This window comes from Leucoraja erinacea, chromosome 29 (genome assembly GCF_028641065.1).
Source record: "Leucoraja erinacea ecotype New England chromosome 29, Leri_hhj_1, whole genome shotgun sequence".
Taxonomy (NCBI): domain Eukaryota; kingdom Metazoa; phylum Chordata; class Chondrichthyes; order Rajiformes; family Rajidae; genus Leucoraja; species Leucoraja erinaceus.
In genome coordinates, this window is record NC_073405.1 from 9,485,056 (window position 1) to 9,503,375 (window position 18,320).

The 18,320-nt window shown below is 37.8% G+C and overlaps 1 protein-coding gene across 1 annotated transcript in view; it reads left to right on the forward strand.

Moving 5' to 3' along the window:
- Positions 1–18,320, forward strand: part of rexo1 (REX1, RNA exonuclease 1 homolog) — a 63,374-nt gene that overhangs the window by 32,896 nt on the left and 12,158 nt on the right. Inside the window, exons 4-9 of the mRNA XM_055658550.1 lie at positions 533–737; positions 1,854–2,014; positions 5,555–5,689; positions 6,730–6,853; positions 11,344–11,469; positions 17,868–18,008. Coding sequence (XP_055514525.1) covers positions 533–737; positions 1,854–2,014; positions 5,555–5,689; positions 6,730–6,853; positions 11,344–11,469; positions 17,868–18,008 — 892 coding nt within the window. The remainder of the gene's footprint in view (positions 1–532; positions 738–1,853; positions 2,015–5,554; positions 5,690–6,729; positions 6,854–11,343; positions 11,470–17,867; positions 18,009–18,320) is intronic.

Consider the following 18,320-nt stretch of genomic DNA (forward strand, 5'->3'; position numbering starts at 1 on the left):
CTGGTCAAGCAGCATCTCTGGGGAGCATAGGTGACGTTTTGGGTCGGGACTGATCAGATTGTGTCCTTCTTTCTTCAGACTGATCAGATTGTGTCCTTGAATGTTTTTACTGTTGGGTTGCAAGCAACCCACGAGGAATTTGAGGTGCTGTTCACTTGGTGGGGGGATCAAATTTACGAAAGGTAGCCGGAAGGTAACAGGGTTTCGGTGAAGGTTGAACACAAGCAACTATGTGGGCCTGTTGGTTGAAATAGACAGCATGCTGTAAGTTTAAAGCAGGTTGCCACAGTATGATTTAACTTGTGGCTTTGTGGTACTCGACTTTTCTATTTATGCTAAAATCCAGCAATGAATGAGTTTCTTTAGACAGCCACTTCAGGAGTATAATAGCGCAGTAGATCTTTAAAACATGATTTAAAGAGATTTTAAATTATTTTAAACCTCAACCTATTATCTGGGACTGGCCTTTGGGAGATGGTTGTAGGCTCTCCTTATGCATATGCAGGTAATAACTTAAATTATTTTTCCACAGCTAGAACCTGCCAAACCAGTTATCCGTCCTTTTCGTAGATTTACTGCCCAAGAGGTTTGTTATCAGCGGGGTCTGATGGCACATCAACAAGCTGCACAGCATGCAGAAGTAGAAAAATCAGTCAGTGTATCTTTCGTCAAACAAGGACTGAAGAAGAGAGTTGCACATATGCCAAAACCAGAGACGACATCACCAGATAATCAATGTAAGCAGTCCTTTCTATTTGTATATAACTCTGAATATAACATTGTTAATTCAGCAGTATTCCTTTTTGTTCCTGGGAATAGTTGTGACCCGTGATCGTTGTATATGTACTGTATCTTTGGGTCTAATTTTATGTCATTTGGGTCTGATGCCAGTTTTGAATGTCTCTCCTTTCTAAAGAAGACAGCAATTATAAGTATGACGCAGTGTTTTGTCTCGGGTGAAATGAAAAGTAACTTAAAACTCAACACATAAAAATTCATAGCTTCACAAATTTTGAAGTCAAATATGCATTATATACTCATTTTATCACTCCATGCTGTAGTATGTTAGTGTTGCTGAAAAATAATTCTGTGGTTAGTTAGGATTGTCAACCTAAAAAAAATGTTGAATGGTATTGACTCAACTATCATCTCACATCAGTCCCGTAGGTGCAAATTTCCCCTTGTGTATGACTGAAATCACAAAACTATAAGATTCTTTTGCTTTGTTGGCAATTAAAAGAAAAAAAAATTCCTGTCACTCAAGTATGGATCTCTTAAGATTGGTAGAAATGTCCAATTTCCTACTTCTCACCCCTCATTGCACATACAAAAGCTATTGATGGGAGGCAATTTAAAATTTGAGGTTGATTCATTTTTGTTGGGAAAGAATGTTGAGAGATCTCGTTAAATGGTTAAAAGGCTCAATCAACTGTGTCGGTACAGCTTGAGTGCCAATTCAAAGCGTCAATTTAAAATGTGTGTCTGGACAGTGAAAGACATTGTTTTTGAAGGAAGCAGTACATCCTCCTTTGACCTAAACTAACATTACTCATTGGTAACATGGTATAAAGAATTGGGAGCAGGAATTCTGATGCATTTCCTCAAGGATTTGATTCTCTTCTTCTTCCCCCCCCCCCCCCCCTCCCCCTCAACCCCCAAAGCCACTTTAGAGTTCCTACCAGCATCTTTCTTACGGTTAAATTTACTGCTAGTTAAAAGTTTCATCTTTGTCTATATTAGGTTTACCCAATCCCATGCAAATGCTTTTGATCTTAAACAGATGTTAAGCATTAATAATATATAGATATTTGTTGTTTGAAGTTTTGTGTTCTTACTCTTTTTTTATCCTTTAGCCCCTATGAAGCAGAACACAGAGCCAATAAAAAGAACTGCATGTCCTAACAGCCCAAGAAGCAGCAGAATTGGTTTAAAACCTCAAACTGCCATTGGCATGGCATCAAAAACTGTAACAACTTTTGCACAGAAGAGGATAGCTCATACTCCAACTTTAAAGGTAAATCTTTTTCTCTGGCCTACATACATGCCTGAAATGGTGAATTATTTAGAGTATTGTAATGTATTTGTCAGTGGCGCTCCTGATTCTGGTTCACTTGCAGCAATTAGATTGAAATGTCACATTCACATTCCTTAATCCTAGCTCCCCCCCCCCCCCCCCCCCCCCCCCCCCCCCCCCCCCCCCCTGTGCTGAAGGACCTGATACATTTCATGTCTGGCACCTGATTCAGGTCAGGGGGAGTTCCCACCGCCATGGGTACCATGTAATCCCGTGCTACCTGCTCCATGGTCGGATAGTCGGCCAGGTGAGGAGGGGGCTGTGGACCTCCAGCAGGACCAAAAACAAGACCTATCAAAGGGCGAATGAGCTCCTAGCGAGCAAATGGCCATCCACATTTCAGTAGAAGTTGCGATCACTGTCGTACATAGCATTGTAAAAGGCACCAGGCCCGTTGATGTTTACAACAATGATGAGGATGATGCCGCAGCATAATGCCAGGCAAAGCTGGTGCATTTAGAGCAGCCCTGTTTAGTTGAAAAACATTGACCTTAACTTTAAAAAGCAAAGTGAAGGAAATACATTTATCCTTACTAATTAATGTGTTTTTTTTTTTAATGTTCATAAGTTTAACGTGCTTTTAATTGATTTGCTACTTTAAAAAAAAAAAAATGTCTCAACTGTTTCCAAATGTCTCTGATTGTAGACTTTGAGAAGCATTGGGAAAGACCTCTTGATGGCATGAGTTATCAAAGAGCTACAAGAGTTGTCTGTTGGTGGCCTTAATTTCCACAGCCTGTGATCTAGTTAGCATTTGTGAAACTGCACAGCAGCAAAGACGTGGAGACATTGAAGGCTTTTTGGCTCTATGAAGTAAGTGAGATGTGGGCTTTCTGCAAGAAAGGAGAGCCTAATTGGCCGGGCCCAACATGAATAGGCCTATAATATATAGGAATTATGTCAGTCAATTCCAGGAGGATAAATTGAGTTTCCTTACCAAATCCAGTCCAAATGGTAATTGTCAAGAAAAATGATATTGTCATGTGGTTTCTTACTTCAATTTATATGTAAAATGAAGTTTAGGTTAATAGGCAATGACAGTTAACCTGTTGGAAGTGCATTTTGTAGAGGATGCCGAAGTATTTGTAAGAGTCTTAAGCTAAAACAGTGAAACTAATTCTTATACTTGACATTTAATGTCCTCTTTTACTTGTGTAGTAACCTTGAGCATCTTGTGGCTTTTATTCATCCAGTGCAGCTTGATAGAATTGTTGCAACATTTGTTATAGTTATTTTTGTAGTTCCATTGATGTTTTGACAAAATGAATTTTCCATAAAGGGTCAGAATTGAGTGTGTATTTGAATGTTACTACTGGTTCAATGTGCCATGATTCCAACTTTGGAATAGCTGTTCAACCTTTCTTGAACAAAATGACATTTCAATGTGCACATCAACCATTGGTGTATCCATCCTGAGGTGAGACTTTTAAAAATTGAAATGTTCTGCAGATATTAATTGAACACACATAAACACAATTAATGCCAAGGTATGTTGGAAGGAACTGCAGATGTTGGTTTACACCGAAGATAGACACAAAATACTGGAGTAACTCAGCGGGTCAGACAGCGTCTCTGGAGAACAGGAATAGAATATTCCTTTCCTCCAGAGATGCGACCTGACCCGCTGAGTTACTCCAGTATTTTGTGTCTATCTTCAATTAATGCCAATTTGTTTCTGTTTTCTGACCTTAATGTCATTTAGAAATTGTTTGATATATTCCAAGTTTTAATCTAGTGCTTCCTGCAGAATGAACATTCTGATTCTATCTACTCGAAAGAAATTGCAAGTCGGGGGTCCTGAAAAAGCGATTTCCCAATTTCTTCTACCTAACTTTTCTTCTCTTACAAGTAGAAGATTTTATATCGATGTAAATTACAAAAGGGAAAAAATGTTTACCGGTATTTAATTTTCACACTTGCAGGGCATTTCAAATTAGTTGGCAACCAATAAATTGTTTGAAATGTAATGGTTTGAGGTAAAAGTGGTAGCAATTTGAATTTAGCAACATTTTACTAAGCCCCAGTAAAATGAGTGTTTTTTGCGGTGGTTGGGGGAAAAAACCCATTATTTATGGTTCTAATGTTAGTGGAAAGGCAGCTCTCACCAGCACAGCACTTCATCAAGACTGCACTGGTCTTTCACGCTAGATTACAGATTCATAGACTTTGGCTTAGATCCATGATATTTTAATTTGTGTTGTTTTGAGCCACAATAACAAGTAGGCATTGTTAGGTTAAAATATTCTTTAGGAGCGGAAAATTGAGTTGTTACTTTTGGAGCTTGTACTTGGGTATATTTTTAATTTCCGGATGGGATGAACAATTTTGATCAGAATATTTATTTTCAATTAGAATGAAACATTGGTCACTTGAAGTGGTATTGGTTATCAAATGATTGTAAATAAATCAAATTACTTTCCCATCCCCTTACCTTGTGTTATTCAATCACCCATACTGTATCAGTTAAATTTGAGTTGATGTATTTATTTTTAAGCAATGTATTTACAAGATTGCATTTGGATGTTTCATGCCAAATTATTGGTTAGAGTATTGCCACACCTTCTGAATCAGTACTCAACATCTCACGTAACATTGTTAGCATAACATAACTAAGATGGAAGCTTTGATCATTTTATACTATCGATTAAATTGATTGAAAGATACAACATGGAAAGAGGCCTTTTGGGCCACTAAGTTTATGCCGACCGTCACCTGTTCACATTAATTCCATGTTGTCCCACTTTCAGAATCTATAGCAACTGAAAACCTACAAACCCACACATCTTTGAGGTGTGGGAGGAAACCCACGGGGTCACAGGGAGAACATGCAAACTCCAAATCATGAGCTTCCAGAAGATTGTGTGATAGTCACAGTACCTAATGAGCAGTTGTTTTACATGTTATTGCAGTATTCAATTCGGTGTGTACTTCCTTCCATTCCTGCTGATAGAGGGATTTTCTGTTCAGGTTTTTTTCTTAATGTTGCCTTGTTCATTTGATGCTTTCACCTTCAATAAATCAAATATTTATTAACAACTTGAAATTATCTTGCTGTAAACGCAAGATAACAAAATGCCTACCATTCATGCTCTTATTTAAAAACCCTTAGCTTCTCTATATTGGATAAGTAATATATAAATGCCAGCTGATGTAAATTGTGTACTAGTAACAACTTGCAAATGAACTACACAACATGTTGAAGCCAGTTTAGAAAGCTGACCGATGTAGTCTATATGGAAGATTATTTTCTTAAGGAAGTGTTCTAGTTATAGTGCAGCATTTGCATTAGTATCAAAATCGTATTGTGTGGATTTCTGCCTACATTAGGATCAAAATTGTGGTGTGTTGATTTATGCTATATGAGACATTTATTGTACACATTAAAAAATTAAAAAAACACGAGGAATTAAACAAAACTATTTCCTGTACTTCCCAACCCTTTCCCTTTGTCCCCCCCCCCCCCCCCCCCCCCCAAATAAGTCAAGCTTGAAGAGACCCACCATTCCTACAGAATATGGGTCAAAAGTTCCAACTAACGTGAGGCAACGGTATTTGAATGTCTTCATCGATGAATGCTTGAAATTCTGTACATCCGAACAAATGGCCTTTGACAAGGTATGACATTTAATTTCTATGGTGAAATCATTTAAGATTTTCTGGTTGGTGAAACCCAATGGAGATCTCCAAGCATTTGAAATGTGACACTTTTTTTTTAAAGGATTGCATGCCAAGCAAAATCTGTTGTAATGCTACTTGTGCTATCAGTTAGTTGCCCTTTGAACCAGTGATTAATTATATTTAATTAGCAATTATCATTTGCTCACAGCATAAGACCTAAAAATATACCTCTGTGGAACAGCATGTGCGAAGAGAAAGATTTGGTTCTATGAGAATAAAATCAATTAGCCTTCATCTGGTCTCTTTGACTAGTAAAAATTCTCAAGGTGTGTATAAGAGATAAAAGAATAGTGCCAAGCCATAAATAGTTAGGAAAAGGGGCGGGGGATTAAAATAACTTGGCGAGAGAAAATTAAAGCAAGATGACTCTGCTTTGGGACAGTTTTTAATTCATCTGTCAGTTTAATTCACAGTTCATTGAAAGGGACCAACCTGAAACGTCATCTATCCATGTTTTCCAGTGATGCTGCTTAACCTATTGAGTTATTCCAGCATTTCATTACAGATTTAAATTGTTATACAATCTTTTCATTATTTTTAATATCAGGTAGTGTATGATCTTTGTGGGATTCTCTGCCTCAGAGGGAGGTGGAGGCAGGTTCTCTGGATGCTTTCAAGAGAGAGCTAGTTAGGGCTATTTAAAAAAAAATAGCAGTCAGGGGATATGGGCAGAAGGCAAGAATGGGGTACTGATTGGGGATGATCAGCCATGATCACATTGAATGGCGGTGCTGGCTCGAAGGGCCGAATGGCCTACTCCTGCACCTATTGTCTATTGTCTTATTTTTGCTGACTTATTTCTGGTTTTGAAAATATGATAAATATGAACATTGCTTGGGGGATATGAATCGTTCTGCTATTAATCATGCAAGAGTTTTCCAAAGTATAAATTGAAAATCCGTGCTGTTTCTTCAAAAATACAATTTAAATATAAGGTTTATATGGCTATGAGAAATTGACTAATTTTGAAATTACAGGCTTTGAGTGAAGAAAGTACAGTGTATCAGCGAAGTACCAGTAGAACAGTGTACCTAAATGTGGCTGTAAACACCTTAAAGAAGTTGAGGAGCCAAAGCAATGGCATGCCATCACCTCCAAAACGTACGTTACTGCATGATATTTATCTGTCTATCGTCAAGCTGGTATGGTATGATCTAACCTTTTCTCCTGAAAGCATTGACTGTTTGGTTCAGTTTGGTTCAACTGGTGCCTTCCCGTAAAGTGAACAAATGTCTGTTCATAGCAAACCCTTTGCACTGAGCCTTTTGCAGGTTTGATGTTGGAAGAACATAACTTAATTAAATTGTCTTGTGTCATTCACATTATTCTTGAACAATCTTATTAGCATAAAGCCTTAAAATAAACTCAGTAATACAGCACGGAAACAGGACCTTCAACTCAACTCATCCATGTCGACCAAGATGCCCTATCTAAGTTAGTCCCATTTGTCTGCATTTGACCCATATACCTCTAAACATTTTCCAATCTGTGTACCGGTCCAAGTCTCTCCTGAATGCTATTACCATCCACAACAACTTCCTCCACCCTCTGAGTGGAAAAAGTTGCTCTTTGGCTTCCTATTAAATTTTGCTCCAAACCTTGTATGAACGCATCCTAAATTATTTAATGGAGATGTAACACAAGAATAATTATTTGATGCAAGTAGGTGGGATTTTGGGAAAGGTTTTATCAGAGCAGATTGAAGTGAAGAGATTGAGAGAAAAAAAATCCAGATTGATTTAAGGCTTGATAGTCAAAGATGGAGCCAAATGACGAGGAGACAGGAAACTGATTTAAAAAGACCAAAGTTCGATGAGGTAGAGAGGTTTTAAGTAGGCTGTAGAAAATTGAAGGGCTGGACAAGGTCGAAAAAGAAATTTAATACAAGGATTAGACATTTAAATTGGAAAGTTTGAGCCATGAAATATCAGCAAGAGAAGGTAAGATATGGATAGCGGTGTTTGGGGTGAACTGAAGTTTAAAGAGGATAGAAGATAAGAGACTGGCCAGTGGACTTTGTAATACATAAATTTAGTGGTTGCAAAATCTTAGATGGATGAAGCAACAAATGGCCTAAGGTTAGAATGAGTGAGTGATGGTTTTTGGGTGGGGGAGGATATGGCATCAGACAAGTTGAAATGCATAGAGTTAAGGATAGTGAATAGTTAAGTTCAACCTGTTATTGATCAAAATCTTAGGTGTTAGAGCCAAGTTTATAAATTAAGCTCGAGTGAATTGTCAAGTGTGAAGTGATTATTGGCCCACTGACAATCTAAGGAGCCAGTGTTGGGGTTAATATAAACGTGGATAGCTTTTACACTATAGCCTTGCCCCAATTTACACTAAGAATGTTTCTCCCAATTAAAGTGCATTGTTGGTCAATACTACTATAGGTAAATTTTCACACTCACCAACTAAAACAGCCAGCATCACATTATATTGATTAAAATGACCAAGATGTTAACATCTCCACTAAGTTAGTCTATTTAGAACATATAAGTCCTCCACTTTCTTCAGTCAATTGTTGTCAGCGTAAACTGCTTCTCTTTTCACAAATTGTGCCCCATCTGAGTTTTTAGCACTTTGTTTTTCTTCAGTCAACTTGGTTCCAGATAAAGTAAAACAGAAAAAGGAAAGGAATATAAAACATTATTGTGGCAGAAAAATCACTTAAAACAAGTGAAACCAATGGCTGGCAGTTACTGCTGTGCCAAACTCAACAATATTTCACAAAATTGGGATTTGTGTACAATTACAGAGATCATGAACTTGTAGGCTGATTAGTATTTTTGTCCTGTTCTGGTAGTGAATGCCCTTTGTTTTCCTCTCTGGAGCATTAACTTGCCACAATTCCTGAGCACTTACTCTGGGAAATCCGTCTTCTGACCATGTACCTGCTTGGATCTGGGTGTGAGAACAATGGGTCTATTCATTTTTAATTAAAGGATTAACTGTAAGGGGTGATGAGGAGTGCTACAAAATATACATGTTTACTTATTGAAGGATATGGTAAATGTTTGCAGCTCCAAATACATTTTAAAATATTTTGAACGTTACTGCTTGCAGTGATTATTGTATTTGCTGACTATTTTACTTGTGTATAGTTAAGCTGTATTCAAATCCTTGACAGGTTTGACAGATGGTTTTGGAGACTTCATAGCCTGCGGTCAGTTTTTGTTTTCCCAACTATGTTATGGGCAGAACTAGTTTGCGCACTTTACAATATCAGCATAAAATTCAGCTGCAGGACCTTGGTGTTTGGGATTTGATTAGCACTTATCAGCAAGTTATCTTCAGTGGGTTCCTAAAACTGAAAACATTGAAAACCATAGAAAACATTGAGAAATAGGTGCAGGAGTAGGCCATTCGGCCCTTTGAGCCAGCACCACCATTCAGTATAATTATGGCTGATCATCTTAAATCAGTACCCCTTCCTGCTTTCTCCCCATATCCCTTAATTCCTTTAGCCCCAAGAGCTTAATCTAGCTCTCCTGAAAACATCCAGCAGAAAATTCCACAGATTCACAACTCTCTGGGTGAAGAAGTTTTTCCTCACTCAGTCCTAAAAGGCCTACCTCTCATTCTTAAACTTTGATCCCTGGTTCTGGACACCCCCAACATCGGGGACATTTTTCCTGCATCTAGCCTGTCCAATCCTTTAAGAATTTAATATGTTTCTATGACCCCCTCTCATCCATCTAAATTGCAGTGAATACAAGCCCAGTCGACACATTCTTTCATCATATGTCAGTCCCGCCATCCTGGTAATTAACCTGGTGAAGGCACAATGGGTTGTTTGATATCCTCCAGGAGTCACCGACGTCATGATTTAAATTAAAAATAAATATTTATTGTATTAAAAAGCAGTTCAAATCTGGTTATTTCTGTTTTGCAGGGCAAAATTTTAAAGGCATATCTTTGCAATAACAGCTTTTTTCTGGCGGCTGTTTACTAAACAACGTACAGGGCACTTATTATTTATTTTTTATTCAAATCGTTTGCTATGTCGCTCTTCAAGGGAGATGCTAAATGCATTTCGTTGTCTCTGTACTGTACACTGACAATGACAATTAAAATTGAATCTGAATCTGAATCTGATAAACATAGAACAGTGCAGCACAAGAACAGTGCCTCTGGCCCACAATGTATGTGCCAAACATAATGCCAAGTAAACATAATCTGCATTGTCTGCACTTGATTCGCATTCCACAATTCTCTGCATATACTTATCAAAATGCTTGTGTGAAGCATTCTTCACTACATCCGCTACTCTTCAAGTTGTATATTAATGATTTGGACGAGGGGATTGAAGGCTTTGTGGCCAAGTTTGCGGATTATACGAAAATAGGCGGAAGGGCAAGTGGTGTAGAGAAAGCAGGGACTCTGTAGAAGGGCTTGGGCAGGTTGGGAGAGTGGGCAGAGAAGTAGCAAATGGGATATAGTGCAGCAAAGTGTGGAGTCGTGCATTTTGGTAGTAGGAATAAAGACCTAAACTATTTACTAAATGGGGAGAGCATCCAAAAATCGAAGGTGCAAAGGGACTTGGGAGTGCTGGTGCAGGATTCTCAAAAAAGTTAATCTGCAAGTCGAATCCGTAATAAAGAAAGCAAACTCAATGCTAATATTTATTTCAAAAGGCCTTGTATACAAAAACAGGGATGTAATGCTGAAGCTCTATACGGTGCTGGTAAGGCCGCATTTGGAATATTGTGAGCAATTTTGGGCACCATATCTGAGGAAGGATGTGCTTGCTCTGGAGAGGGTCCAGAGGAGGTTTACAAGAATGATCCCAGGAATGAGTAGGTTAACCAATGATGAATGTTTGTCGGCACTGGGCCTGTAGTCACTGGAATTTAGGGGGGACTTCATTGAAACATACAGAATAGTGAAAGGCTTGGATAGAGTGGATGTGGAGAGGATGTTTCCACTACTGGGAGAGTCTAGGACTAGAGAATTAAAGGATGTTCTTTTAGGAAGGAGATGAGGAGAAATCTCTTTAGTCAGAGAGTGGTGAATCTATGGAATTATTTGCCACAGAAGGCTGTGGAGGCCAAGTCAGTGGATATTTTTAAGGTGGAGATAGGTAGATTCTTGATTAGTACAGGTGTCAGAGGTTGTGGGGAGAATGCAGGAGGATGGGGTTAGGAGGGAGAGATAGATCAGCCATGATTGAATGGCAGAGTTGACTTGATGAGCCGAATGGCCTAAACCAATCCTATCACTTATCACCCCCTGACCTTATGAAACCGTTTCAGTTTAACATTACTAATATAATTTATACTGGATCTGGCTTTGATTTTGTTTTTAGGCAGGATCTCAATGTGATTCTGTGCTCCATCTCAGTAATTTTAGGTCTTGGAATTGGATGCATGTCATTTATAAATGTGTTGCAAAATGGAAGCCCAATGTGTAAAATACATTATCACCTACTTAAAAGAATATACTTAAACATTCTTACTAAAGCAGCTAGATATTTAATAGATTATAATGTTACACTTGAATTGTTTCGGGTTATATAATAGGTTATTAAGTGCACTCTCAGATCTTGGTCAACCCTGTTTCAAATACTATCTGCATGTTCACTCTGTTAGAAGCAGCTAATGTAGACACAAAAAAGAAGATGCAGTCACATGAAGCATTGCTTGGGGGAAGGTTAGCCATGAAAACAAGTTTCACTCTGAATCGATCTGGAAAGCAGCAAGATGTTGAACTCAAGGGTAAGTGAATGGATTAGTTTAATGTTTCAGCTGTGGACTTTAATTTCTGTGGCAAAGCTGTGAAATTACTGAGCCCAATTCTCACCTCAGTTTATTAATTGTGACCATAAAGATTTAAAAAGCACGCTTTCTAAATATTGAAGAATTAGTTCGGAAACATAATACTGACTGCCAATTAAAGCAGCTCTTGCAAAAGATTTTGTGTCTATAAACTAAGTTGTTTTGTGTCCAATAGCGTGATATATTATATAAAACTTAGTTTAAAAGTCATCTCGGAGTGATCTTCAGTAGCTGCAAATTAAATTATGTGTAGTCCTCAAATGCTCTGACATTGCTATTGCACACTAATGATTTTTTAATTTACTTTTAGTTTTTAATTATTCTTGCATTTGGAACTTGTCAGTTTATTCATATTTTGTTGCTGTAAGATGAGTAATGAACTAAAATATCTAGTATTTGTATTCCTGTAAATGGATGTTTCCCTAAATAAGGGTATCAACCTGTGACATGGATGGCCAGATTTGAAAGTTATGAAACCATAATGAAATATATTTGTTTTTTAGAAGCTTAATATGTATATTTCATGAAATCAATAAGGAATTTTAAATTTGTATTCATGCTGTTTAATTTCGAGTATCTTGGGCAGTGTGGACAACCATGGTTTCTCATGTAAGTGGGGACACCAAACTGAATTACTGTTGATAGAAACATTGAAAAATAGGTGCTGAAGAAGGCCATTTGGCCCTTCGAGACAGCACCCCCATTCAATATGATCATCTAAAATCAGTCCCCTGTGCCTGCTTTTTCCCCATATCACTTGATTTATTTTAGCCCTAAGAGCTAAATCTAACTCGCTTGAAAACATCCAGTGAATTGGCCTCCACCGCCTTCTGTGGCAGAGAATTCCACATATTCACAACTCACTGGGTAAAAAAAAAAAAATCCTCATCTCAGTCCTAAAGGGCCAACCACTTATTCTTAAACTGTGACCCCTGGTTCTGGACTCCCCCAACATCGGGAATATTTTACCTAGCCTGTCCAATCTTTTTAAGAATTTTATATGTTTCTATAAGATCTCCACTCATCCTTCTAAATTCCAGTGAATACAAGCCCAGTCAATCCATTCTTTCATCATATGTCCGTTCTGCCATCCCAGGAATTAACCTGGTGAATCTACACTGCACTCTCTCAATAGCAATAATGTCCTTCCCCAAATTAGGAGACTAAAATTGCACACTTCTGGTGCGGTCTCACCAGGACCCTGTACATATGCAGTAAGACCTCCTTGCTCCTAAACTCAAATCCTCTCGCAATGAAGGCCAACATGCCATTAGCTTTTTCATTGCTCACTTTCAGTGGACACAAAATGCTGGAGTAACTCAGCGGGGACAGGCAGCTGAAGTAACTCAGCGGGGCAGGCAGCATCTCTGGAGAGAAGGAATGGGTGACGTTTCGGTTCGAGACTTCTTCAGACTGATGCCAGGGGAGAAATGCTTACTTTCAGTGAATGATGTACAAGCACACCCAGGATAACTTTTTGACAGAAGAGTTATGAATGAATGCAAGGATTATTTTCACAATGCTCCAAGATGTCAATCAAAATAATCAACATTTTTTCTGGAAAAAATTCAACAAATTATTTTTTTAAACTTGGCCTTGAAGGTTTGCAATATTAAAACCAAAAGGAACAATTACGATAAAGTGCAGAATTGTAGCAAAAAATACTACAGCTTTAAAAATGGGCCTACCTATAAACATTTGATCAAAATCGATCAAAATTTGACCACTGATTTTATTTGTCAAAACGGATTTATTTATTTTTGCTTTATCTCATTATTTTGGCTATGCACAATGATCTATACCAAAGGTTCCCAACCTGGGGTAAATTTATCCCCAGGGGGTAAATTTCACCTACCCAGGGGGTAAATTTATTGATTCTGGAGTTGTACATTTTTTCTCATTGACTGACTGTTCATCATTAGTTGTTCATAAATGAGTGAAATAAGTGTTATTAAAGTTCCCAGGGGTAAACGGGACGAAAAAGGTTGTGAACCCCTGATCCATACTATTTAAAATACAGGATATGAAACAATGGGAATATTACATAAAAAGTTAGAAAATAACCTGGACGTTTGGTGACCTTCAGTTTCATTACTGAGTGCTGTATTTAAGGAAATACCCAAATATAAAATGCAAGCAGAGACTTTGTAGTCTTGTTCAAAAGAGAGATAATGAGATATGATGATGGGGCCAGGGTATAATGATTCATTTTGGGACAAAACTGCTGTCTTTCACTTCTCTATTTCTAATGATTTAAATGATAAATGGTTGCTATTTCCTAAGGTTGTCATTGATTTATTATTGTGGCATGTACTGAGATGTAGTGAAACACTTTATTTTGCATACTATCAAAGCAAATCATACCATACAGGAATACATCAGATAGTGCAAAAGAGAAAATAAACAGAATGAGAATCGTGTTACAGATACAGAGAAAATGCAGATAAAAAACGGCGATGGCTGCTTAAGGCCGATAGGAATTAATCCTTGGAAATATGCAAGATCTATTCAAGTCTGATAACAATGGAAGAAGCTGTTCTTGAAGCTGGTGGTCTATGCTTACAAATGTTTGTATCTTACGCTTGAGGGGACAGAAGAGAGAAGATAAAGGATGGGTGGGTGGGAGTGAGAGAGTTGGTTGCTTTCTCAAGGCAGTGTGAAGCATACAGCAGATGAGGTTGATAGTCGGATGGTAGAGCAGTTGCCATACTAAGCTGTGATGCATATGGATAGGATGCTCCCTGTGGTGCATCTGTACGTTATTGGAGATGTGTTGAATTTCCTTAGCCTTATGTGGAAGTAGAGGCATTGGTGTGCTTCCTTGGCTATAGTGATTGGGCCATGACAAATTGTTTATATCCTAGGTCCATATATCCACTTCAGCACCATTGATAGAGAATAGGGTGTGACTTTGGTTTCTATTTTTATCATCTAAAAAACTGAGGGTCTGAAAATATAGAATAACGGAGAAATGTGTTTCATATTTGAGTCAAATCTAGGCCATTTCTAGACCATTTCCATGCACAGAATAATTATGTAGACTTTCTCTTCCCCTTAAAGTATATGGATGCCAAGTTCAATTAGATTTCTCAAGACGAAGATTTGGGAATGGTTTCTGCAGTTTGAAGAGTGGCTTGACAAAGGAGGAAGAGAGAGGAAACTATGGGCCTTTTCCCTCTAACATTGGGGGTGGAAAATGCTGGATTCAATAAGATAGCAAGATGATCAGAAAATTATTAAACAGTCAGCATGCATTTAGAACAGCTTCTTCCCCTCTGTTATCAGGCTTCTCAATGGTCCTTCTATAAACTAGGGTACTGTTCAATTCACCTCTACCCCATTGAGCACATTGAACATTGTCTAAGGAACTGAAGCACTACATTGCTGAGAACAATTTGTTGCACCCTGTATCTTCCTCTTTGCTCTATCTATTATACTTAAGTTTGAGCTGATTATATCTATGTGTGGCATATCTGATCTGTTTGCATAGCATGCAGAACAAAGCTTTTCAGTAAACATGTGACGATAATAAACTTAAACTTGACAGGGAATCCTATTTGACTAATATATTGGAGTTTTTTGAGGATCTGTCAAAATGCTGGAGGAACACAGCATACCAGGCAACACCTACAGAGGGAAGAGAATGGATGACGTTGTCTGTCCGTTTCCCTGTACAGACCACCTGACCTGCTGACTTCCTCTGGCATTTTGTTTTTTTGCTCACGATTCTAGCATCTGCAGTCTCTTGTGGGCACCTTGTGTTTTGTTTCAACACACAAGCCAGCCAGATCAGATACTTTAGGATCCAATGATCATTTGGCCATATTCATGTGTTGGACTGTAATAGACGCTCTGTCACTGTGGACTGAGATCCCATTTGGCACCAACTCCTTGTGGAGGACTGTGGTTTTAGATGATCATGCAAAGTAAATCTACAAATGCGGTATGGTGTTAAACGGCACATTTTTGTTTTTAAACTCTTAACTTCATACCACTGCAAACCTCAAAATAACCCACCTTTGGTTTTTGGCAATTTGTTGGAAGCTTACCAGGCTTGAGTACTCTGTTAAAATGAAGATGTAAACAGTTAAATTAAAATAACTTCCACATGTGCATTGCTTAGCAACTTGGTTTGAAGAAATTTTCACAGGATGTATGCTTGTTCAAATGAAGAATTTATCATGATTTGTAATCCATCTATCTAAAATCTTGTTTATTCAGAAGAGTCTTTAATCATTTTAAAAGAAAATATGGATTTGAATTTGCAGAAATCCTACTCTAATCCCAAAGCTTTATCAATTCAGGATTTTTTCCTTTAGATTATAAAATGTCTTCATATTGATTTGTTGTTCAGTGTATGGGGAAAACCAGATTAATGTGATTAGTTAGCCAGAAATATTTGTGGCTAAAACTAAAGCCAAAATGTAGACCCTTTGGAAAATTATATAAGGGCCAGGAGACAGGGTAGGTTAAAATGAGCAAATACTTAAAGGTTACTTATGGTGTCTGGCAAAGATCTGTGTTATGGTGTCAACCGTTTACTATATTTACTTGGTTAAAGAGGTGGGAAGCCTCCAATGCCGGTTTACCAAATTATATGCCTCAATAGCATTGCAAGGAGAGGAAATAATGTCATAAAATTGCACAGATATTCATGTATTGAATAAGCGAACAAGGTTATGGTTAACATATTTCAACATGGGTAACTACAAAGTTGTTCATTTTGGATCAAAGGAGATGGAAAAGAGTGCCTTCAAGATTTGTAGCAGAGATGACTTCTAGAAGGACCGTGAAGATGGCCAATTAAAATATCAAGGACAAGTATAGAAAATAATTAAAAGGCTAATTGTATTTTGAGCTTTACAAAAATACTGGAAGACAAGGGCTTGGGTAGTATCTCCAGAACAGAGAAAGTTAAGGATTGTTTAGTTGAAGTTTTCATGATATTAAAGAGAACTAATGGGATTGATTTTAGAAAAAAATGTATTGTGATGACGAGTCGAGAACTAAGGACAGTGTCGGGTATTTCAGGATGGAAGTTGCAAGCAAAGGGTGGTTAATTATTGCTTTTAAATGCGAGTATTGACATTTTATTAAATAAAACAAAAAATGTGAGTGTATTGAGTTACTATAAGTCTCATTGAATGACTGAATGGATTCAAGAGACAAAATGGTCTACTCTTGTTCTACCTTGTGATTTTTGGTGCATGCTGTGATTAGCTATTCACTCCGCAAAGTCTACTGCCTGCAGTGTTTAGTCATCGTGTTTTTTTTGAAGTGTCTTGCACATGACTCTGCGTCTTAAAGCATTGTTGCTTCTAGTTTGTGACGATTATGAGCAAAAACCTAGAGTCATTGTATCAGTCATCATGGGCTCATGAATGCATGAACTACAACATGTTGGAAAGCATAGTGGAAACTTGCTCTATGTTTCAAATTGAGAACCACAGGTGCAAATTTTGCAGGCATCTAACCCATGTGATCTTCAACATTCTCTGCATATTTCTGTCTCATAGCCCCACAGTGTGGTGGCTGTTAAAATTACCAATCTACAGCATTTGGGATTGATGTTTAGAGAACACCAGCTCAAGTCATTTTCAAAATAGGAATTTGTATGTGTTGGATCTGTGCAGCTCTTTTATTTTAATGGGGATAGTGTAGGTGGATTCTTAGCTTGATGGAAGGAAGACATAAATTTCGCGTGTTGCTCACACTTGCAGCAAGGCTTTATTGGGCTGGCGCATTTAAAACTCATTACTGTTGGCCTTGTCGGAGGTGCAGGTTTCTGAAGATCTGTATGCAAACGTTTCAGCCTTTGCCACACATTACAATGTAAATGTGGATATTTCTATTGGAATTTTTTTTTCTCTCTATAGAGTATGACTGTGGGCATTAGAAATAGACCCTGGAACATAACAACTCATGGCCTCTCAAACAAGCAGAGGTCTTGCTGTCACCCATCACTACATCCTGCATATCATCAACCAAGAATCTTCAGCCTTTACAATTACCTGGATTAAATATCTATGTGAAAATTCTAGTTCTTGCCTAATTACAATTGCAATAGCCAGTAGACTGGGACAGTTGCTATATATTATATTATATATTTGTATAAATATATACAAATATATTATAAACTTGAAGCTTCTTTTATTACCTCAGTGTAGTTCTACTATTCCTATTTTGAATTGGAACTCAAAATTGGTAGGAAAATATTGCTCCATGCCATGCTAGTCATTTCCATGGATCTGAAATGGGACCCAGACCATCAAAACCAGCTTGTAGTTATGGTAAAGGAGCTTCAAATATTAAATTACTACCAATTCCTTTCATTGCAGGTGCTTCGCTATACAACAGGCTAAGTGAATATATTTTAACCGAAGACCAATTGCGAGAGAATTGTTATCCGAGGCCCCATGCAGAGAAACCGGGTGTTGCAGTGCTTTATAATCAGAATGAGAAAAAGAACATCCTTGACCGTGAGTAAAAGTATACCTCTTAGTGAGATTTTTAAAAATAAAAATAAATAAAATGAATGAACAAAAGATGATCTCCATTCAGTTACCTTAATTAACCGCTGTGAAAATTGAAATATTTGTCATAACTAAGCAACCAATTCAGTTACATTATCAGTAGTTTAGTTTATTGTCACGTGTACCCAGGCGCAGTGAAAAGCTTGTGTTGCCTGCTAACCAGCCAGTGGAAAGACGATACATGATTACAATTGAGCCATTCACAGTGTACAGATACATGATAAAGGAATAGTGTTTAGTGCAAGGTAAAGCCAATAA